The sequence below is a fragment of the Solea senegalensis genome, linkage group LG12 (assembly GCF_019176455.1).
Source record: "Solea senegalensis isolate Sse05_10M linkage group LG12, IFAPA_SoseM_1, whole genome shotgun sequence".
Classification (NCBI taxonomy): Eukaryota; Metazoa; Chordata; class Actinopteri; order Pleuronectiformes; family Soleidae; genus Solea; species Solea senegalensis.
In genome coordinates, this window is record NC_058032.1 from 16217502 (window position 1) to 16225651 (window position 8150).

The 8150-nt window shown below is 43.3% G+C and overlaps 1 protein-coding gene and 1 long non-coding RNA gene across 2 annotated transcripts; one reads left to right on the forward strand and one right to left on the reverse strand.

The window, feature by feature from the left end:
- Nucleotides 1-508: 508 nt before the first annotated feature.
- LOC122778214 lies at nucleotides 509-5093 on the reverse strand. Its single transcript, XR_006361412.1, has 3 exons — nucleotides 4916-5093; nucleotides 2487-2554; nucleotides 509-1471 (listed from the first exon to the last, which is right to left on the reverse strand). It is a non-coding gene; the product is annotated as an uncharacterized LOC122778214 (long non-coding RNA).
- A 729-nt stretch (nucleotides 5094-5822) lies between these two features.
- Nucleotides 5823-7937, forward strand: LOC122778176 (POU domain, class 3, transcription factor 4-like). Its single transcript, XM_044039804.1, has one exon. It carries the CDS (start codon nucleotides 6024-6026, stop codon nucleotides 7110-7112), a length of 1089 nt encoding a protein of 362 aa, XP_043895739.1. The 5' UTR covers nucleotides 5823-6023; the 3' UTR covers nucleotides 7113-7937.
- The last annotated feature ends 213 nt before the right edge of the window (nucleotides 7938-8150 follow it).

The window sequence follows — 8150 nt, forward strand, 5'->3', positions numbered from 1 at the left end:
CTGGTTTGCTTTAGGAGGAAACCTAAAGACTGCATCCATGTTTGTAAATGGATGTTACACTGTACGTTCAGGTATTTGCCGTCAGCCCAAATATGTGAGAAAATAAGATTTGCTCTGATGCTCTTGAATGATTCCTGCATCAGACATTATATTATGGAACCTGTAAACCTACAACAGTGTGTTTATTTCTCCCTTTTGTGTTTATTTTTGTAAACTGCACAGCCCCAACTTTGTGTTGCGGTGGGACGTGTGCTGTGGACAGAGCGTTCTCTCTGCAGTATGTTTGATGTCTCTCTCTCTCTCTCTCTCTCTCTCTCTCTTTCTCTCTCTTTGGACCCTGGAGACATCCCTCATGCATAATCACTCTCTTTCTGATCTGCCTCTATCCACTGCTGGTGGAGGTTAATGCACAGGGCGACACACACTTGGAAACACACGCATTATTAGAGGCGAGCCAAACACAACGCCTTTCCCAAAATAGCAGAGAATAAAGCAAACAAAGGCAAAGGAGAGTTTTGCAATGTTTATTAATGTGACATAAGAACAAGTACAGCTCTTCTCTTGCTCTCTCGCTCTCTCTCATATACTTGCATATGTTATTCAGTGCTCTGCTGTGTGCTTTAAACACAGTTACACCAAGCTCAGATTAATAAATCCATGGACTCCTGTAATTCATCATCCTTTAACGTACATTAAGCCAGGAAATCGGAAGAAGAGATATGATTGGAGGAGGAGAAGCTGTACAGCTCAGTATTCTGGTGAGGACTTTAACTGTAGAGCAGAGGGGGCACAGAGGTCATGAGGTGTGTGTGTGTGCATGCGTGTGTGTGTGTGCAGGTGTGTGTGTGATGGCAACATCACTAGTCCTCCAGGGCTCAGCAGGCTAATTAATAATGAATCCCAGAGAGTCTGTGTTTGAAATGCAGATGTGCGACTGCCGGCTCCGCCTGCTCCTTCAGAGAGACCTGTGTGTGTGTGTGTGTGTGTGTGTGTGTGTGTGTGCCAGCCACAGGGGAACTTGTGCTGGTTAGCTGTTTAGCCGTGGCAGAAAACTTGCTGATTTTCTACATGGAATTCTCCCGTGTTGTTCATTAAACAGCGGCTGCGTTTGGTGTTTGAGCTGTAGTTGCAGAGAGAGAGGAAAGTGAGAGATTTTCAGCAAGTTTGAGTAACAACTCTCTCTCTCTCTGCCTCATTGGCATCAGTTGGTGCCAGGAGAGGCCTCAACTCTGAGCTCTTCTCTGCTCTCAGTGGGAGGAGGAGGTGAAATATAGGACCTGAAGAGCAACTTAACACTACATTTCCATAGACTCTGTGTTTAGAATACTGTGTGCGTGTGTGTGCGTGTGTGTGCGTGTGTGTTACTGGGCAGTTTGAAGTTTAACAGATGGTAATGTTATGTAGATTTCTACTAACCATGGCTCCTTCACTGACCCATGGACAATATACTAGCCTCTTCTGCAAACAGCACCTGTTACATACGCACACACACACACACACACAAAGAGTGAATAATCTCTCACAAACATTTGCTTTTGTTTAATGCAACAACAACAACAACAATCATTTAAAGTCGTGTTTCCAGGCCTATACATAAACATGTGACAATTATCTTTCAATAATTCAATATTATTAGGGTTAGTGTTAAGTATTAACTCTCTCAATGAAAAGGAAAAAAACATTTCAGGAGCTGAAAGAGCCTGAATCCAACACTGGGTGTTATTTTTATTTGAATTTGCTATTTAAATATGTAATTCCAACTTAACTTTTACATATAAATATCTACATCTCATCTAGACCTGAGACATGTTTTAATTATTTAAACCACTTATTGCACTTTGTGTATTTCAGCCGCTTAATTTAATTAAATTACTTCAATTTTAAAACTTAGTTTGTGCTTATATATATACATATATGCATATATATGTATATGAATTAATAATAATCTAGAGGGTTGTTTCTAAGTGTCAGAGGATTTGAGCGTCAGTCGATAAAATCATCATAATTATCACTATTATGGTGATTTGAACAGCAGCGCCATTTAGCTGAAAATGAGGTTTATATTATCATATTCTAAACTAAAACCTAAACAAGTAAATGTTCCAGTGTTCCTCCTTCTTGATACTTAAATAACATCATGACGTAGGTCAGAATCTATAAAGTAAAAGCTGAATTATAATGCGAAAACACCGTTTGAATTTCCTCATTGAGTCTCACATACAGGAATACATTCCCGTATAAAGGGGTGGGAACGTTTCCATTGTATTTCCATGTCATATACGAAGTTTTTAACTTTATAAAAAATTGAATTTAAAGTGTCCGAGGGGAGAAAATCTGTTCTTTAAATCGAGTTTACTTAATACCTATTGAAAAGAAGAAACTCTTCTCTTATGCGCGCGCGTGTGTGTGTTTGTGTGTAAATTCACTTTAAAACACACACACACGCGCACGACTATTGGTCCCATGCATTATGAATGTACACTTACACTTGTGTGTGTGCTCTCGTGGGATGAGCTTTAGCTTCATATACATCCACTCACTGTGTTTCCTCCTGCTAAACACACACACACACAGAGGCAATGGTGAGGTTTACGTGACAACAGGACATGTGACCTCACGCATAAAAACACTTTTTTTTCTTTTCATCGTGAAAAAATGATGTGACTTGTCAAAAATTAAACAATTTTTTTTTTTTACTATACTTGCAACATAATCTAATGCTAGTTTTGTTTGTTTGTTTTTTTAAATAGTGTCACTGTCCTTTAATAACGATGTCATGGTTTAATGGGAGTATTGATCCGAGTGTCTAGGAGTCTGAACAGCAGTGTGTGTGTGTGTGTGTGTGTGTGTGTGTGTCAGGGTAAAGAGGACAACCAAGTTCAGACAGAGGACATAAACATGAGGCTTTGAATTTCCTTCAAAATAAAACAAAGAAATGAATTAAATTCATTCATTCATTCATTTCAATTAATATAATAAGAATAAGAATCATGACAATAATGATAATAATAATTGTCAATAAAGATTAAGCCGTATTATGACCCCAAACAGGCCTATATTTTCCGAATTTTAAATAACATAAAAATAAATAAATAAATACATGAATGTGAATGAAGCAGTTCCGTTTGTTTAAAAACTTGAGGTCATGTTTGGCAGCACCAGTCACAGCAGCAGCAGCAGCAGCAGAGATTTCCCTTTTTTTAGGCTTCAACATTTTCAAAGGTCATGACACTGCAGTGACAGGTCCCGCCCTGAGGCCCACGTCTGTCTGTGCGCACACATTTATCCACAGGCTGCGGAGCGATGCATGGGGCATTTATGCACAGGAAACAGTGTCTAATCAAACTGTGGGAGGGGGAAAAAACAATGTTTTCCTTTTGAAAATGCAAAATCACCCAATTACTCTTGAGCTGCACTTTCAGGCTCTCGAACCCAAACGAACTTCATCCACATGTGTTTAGCTTTCTATAGAAAGAAATCGTTAAAAGGAGCAGCACGATCGAATTATTGCACAGAGATTATTCTGAAGACATGCTAGAATTTAAATACGTCACAATCTGATGATGAAAAATAAGTGTGTCATTTTGAAACCCATATGGAAACATGGTGATCTCGGGGAACAAAGCTCATTTAAATGAAATGTTTTTGCAAAGCTCTTGCTTTGACTTTTCTGTTTTGAAATGCAGACAGAGACCAACACGTTCACACGGAAACAGCTTCTTAAAATACAATTTTGGAATAATTATTATTCATTTGGATTTCTGGAATTTTAGAAATAAACAACCATGGCAGTAAATACAGGAGTTACAGTTCCAGGCCTGCACGTGCATCTGTTGTTTTAGGGGCAAAAACACATAATTAAATAATGTAATTTTAGTTTGCTTGATGAGGATCACGTCATAGTTTCCCCCCAATATTTTGTATTTACTCCACAGCCGCCAGCAAAGAGATAATCACCGTAAAGTTTCAGTCAAAGCCGCAAAATAAACACAAACAAGGCGCTGAACAAACACAATAAACAAGCGTGAACTCACATTACATAAAGACAAGATTCAAGAAATTATGACTCATTAGTGAGTGTGTGCTATTTGCTGCTGCTGCTGCTGCTGCTGTTGTTGCTGCTGCTGCTGCTGCTGCATGGTGCAAGTGTAGCAGGCTGGCTCGGGTTATCTGTGAATGGGCTCTTTATTGGAGGCGCGGAGCGGGGATTTGCCTTTTATTCGCCTCGCTATGGAAACGCGCTCGACGGCAGAAAAATGTCGACGTGAATAAAGGGAATCAGCACAAGGAGCGTTTCTAGAGAAGCATCTGTTACACTTAGAAACTTAGACTATCGAGAGCCACACAACCCCCCTCTCAAAGTCGCTCTCCTGCCTGCTTTATGCTCCAAACACAAAAAAACACAGACTTTATTTCTTGTCAGAAGAAGAAAAAAAAGGAAATATTTTTTTTTTTATCGATGAAAAGCTGTTTACAGGCTCAGATTTGTAGGAAGCATTTTTTCAAGCAGATAATTAATCTGTAAAACTCACGTTGCTTTGGCGCATTATTTTTTTTAAAAACTGGACAGATTCAAGCAATTTATATATAATTTAACTGCATTATTTTATATCATAACGACACAAACGAAAACCGCGCAGCTCTGCACGCTGGGACACTCAGGACAACACTGTCATTCACATCAAATATTCAGTCACTGTCATGGAAGTTTCAAATATGGAGGGTTTACGCACGCGCTGGACTTAAAACAGAGCAAAACTACAGTGTATTTGTCCTGCATCTGAGGGCCTGCAGCCTCTGAGGCTTCAGAGTAAATGCTGTCCTCGTCCTTCCCTCACTCTGTTACACTGAGGCCCTGTCTGTCCATCCACCCTCCAGCGGCTCTGTCCACTCATCCAGCCCGCGGTTAGCTCACCTGCTCCGGCCTCCTCTCTCTGTCTGTCTCTCTCTGTCTGCCTCCGTCTCCTCATGCCATAGCAGCTCCTCGGCTCGACGCTCTTTAATGACTTTCTGGTGGCTGCAGCCTTCTTTTATTTCTCCTAAATGTATGAAAATGTATGCAAATTTAAATCAAGCTTAACCTGGGAGCTCGAGCAATATATTTAATGGAATTTCAAACCAATAAGAAGACTGGGACGCAGTCTCCTAATGGCAAATGTAATTACGTGGTGAGTTTGCCCACAGACGCGAAGAAAGATCTTTTTCTAACTCTGAGAGGACCTGATGAGATTCTCTGTGAGCAAAAAAGTAAAGTTTGTATACCTATTTTGCGCATTTGAGAAAAAAAAATTAAAAAAAAGAAAGAAAGAAGAGAACATGTTTAGATTGTATTAAAAAAGTTTTGACTACATGTGTGTTTTCGGAATAATAAATAAACTTATTTTAAAGCCCATGTTGGAATAAAAGGCCTTTAAGTGACACGCATTAATAGTGTCTAACTCAAATCGATTTGCGTAATGGCCCATGCGTAAAACACCTTTACGCAAAAACTACCTTGAGACGTGTCATTCTGTGAACACTCGGCGAAGTATTCTCTAAAAGTTAATCAGTGCCAGTGAGAACTGCTCTTGGTTTGATTGTATCCTTCTAAATTAAGTGCTGGCACGTCTAACAAATGCCATTGCGCTTTAATCTCCTCCTTCGCGAGCGCTCAAGGGTGACAGGAGAAGCAATAAACTCGTGCGTAAATCAGTTGGAAACTTTAATTAATAAACAGGAAATGCGCTTCACGCGCACATCGTTCCACAGCCAGACCCACTGGACCTGTACCCCGACCGACTCACTTCCGGTTCGACTTGCCTGTAACTCTTTCCTCCCCGCAGCGCTGCTTACAGGGGCGGCAGTGCGGGTGTCTGCGCTGTCATTGGTGGAGACGCGTCGTCACTGTGTCTCCGTCGGTCTGTGAGTGGTGGTGCAGGCTGTCAGTCAGTGTTCAACTGCTGCCGAGACTCCAGAGAGAGGGAGATGTCAGAGGCTGAGCTGCTTCCTCCCTTCAGTAGCTCTAGTGGGGTTCAGCAGCCAGCATGGCCACAGCTGCCTCCAGCCCCTACACCTTGCTCAGCTCCAGTCCCATGATCCACCCGGACAGCCAGGCCATGCAGCCTGCGAGCCCCTACAGAGGACACCAGAAACTCCTCCAGAGCGACTACCTGCAGAGCGTCCAGAGCAACGGGCACCCGCTCGGGCACCAGTGGGCGAGTAGCCTGTCGGAGGGCAGCCCCTGGTCGGCCTCTATGGAGCAGCAGGACGTAAAGCCAGGGCGGGAGGACCTGCAGCTCGGCATCATCCATCACCGATCCCCGCACGTAGCGCATCACTCCCCGCATCACAACAACCATGGCAACCACCCGGGAGCGTGGGGAACCCCGGTGTCCCACAACTCCTCCATCAGCGGCGGGCAGCAGATCAACATCTACTCCCAGGCGGGCTTCACTGTCAACGGCATGCTGGACCACGGTGGACTCACGCCTCCATCCAACCCGCAGGGCCAAGGCATGCACCCGGGCCTCAGGGACACACTCAGCCCCGAGCACAGCGACCTCGGCGGACACCACTGCCACGACCACTCAGACGAGGAGACGCCGACCTCGGACGAGCTGGAGCACTTTGCCAAGCAGTTCAAGCAGAGGAGGATCAAGCTGGGTTTTACGCAGGCCGACGTGGGGTTGGCTCTGGGCACACTGTACGGTAACGTCTTTTCCCAAACCACCATCTGCAGGTTTGAGGCTCTGCAGCTGAGCTTTAAAAACATGTGTAAACTAAAGCCGCTGCTGAACAAGTGGCTGGAGGAGGCAGACTCATCCACGGGCAGCTCGAGCAGTATAGACAAGATAGCAGCTCAGGGGAGGAAGAGGAAGAAGAGGACGTCCATCGAGGTGAGCGTGAAGGGGGTCCTGGAGACACACTTCCTTAAGTGTCCCAAACCGGCCGCGCAGGAGATCACGTCACTGGCGGACTCGCTGCAGCTGGAGAAGGAGGTGGTGCGCGTGTGGTTCTGCAACCGGAGGCAGAAGGAGAAGCGCATGACGCCGCCGGGGGAGCCGCCGCCGCACGAGGGACCGTATTCTCACAGCGGGAGCGCGGGAGACGCATCGTCGTGTCACGATCTCTGACCCCCTCCACCCCACGGCACAGACTCGCGAGCGCACGCAGGGGCAGCTAGGCGCGCGGCGGCACCGTCCGGTCGCCGCGCGTGTCCCGGTACAGACTCGTCCAGATGCCTCCAGCACTGAAAACACGACAATAACAAGAACAGAGAAACCCCTTCAGCCTTCGTCATTTTTCTAACTGTCATGAGGGCATTATTCTATATAGCTGCATATCAAACGTCACACTTCTCATCACACTTTTTTTGTAAATTTTTTTTTTTTTTTGGAGCTCGCCAAATAATTTTCTACATCACGGATACAAAAACAAAAATGTGCCTATAATAATAACCTGCCAGCGCCTTTGGTTTGTGTCACCATTTCCCATCAGCTCGATGACAATAATGACAGTGCGGGACTGATGTGATGATCTGTTTTGGCTTCTCTCTCCTCTTCCATATGATCAGTGGAGTGAAACTGATAATAATATCACTTTTCTTAATTGATTTGTTGCTGCACCGGAGGCCATCTTACAGTCCACCTCACGCTTCCCACGGGCTTTAGTTCTCAGCGTATTTACAGTCATTCTTTTCTAACATACTCGCAGCTGATGTGTTATTATTATCATCATTATTATTATTATTGTTATTATTATTCTTATTATCATTGTTATTATTATTATTATTATTATTATTATTATTATTATTATTATTATTATTATTATTATTATTATTATTGCATATGCAAATATAGGCCCTGATTCCAGTTGTAGTTATTGCTGCCAACATAATAGCACTTGGAGGTTTTGTTTGTTTGTTTTTAATTCATTTCCTCCCTTATGGCCTGTAGCACACACACACACACACACACTTAGAGCTATTTATAAATCCATTTATTTGTTTTCAATCACCTTCGACCATATAAACTGTGTGGACTCTGAACCAGAGCCGAGAGTAAACAGAGGGGTTGACTGACGCTATACACCTGCCTATAATTTTATTGTACGTTCAGTATCAACAAATTTTATAATCTTAAAATACTCCTGTTATTTGGTTTATTTCCGAA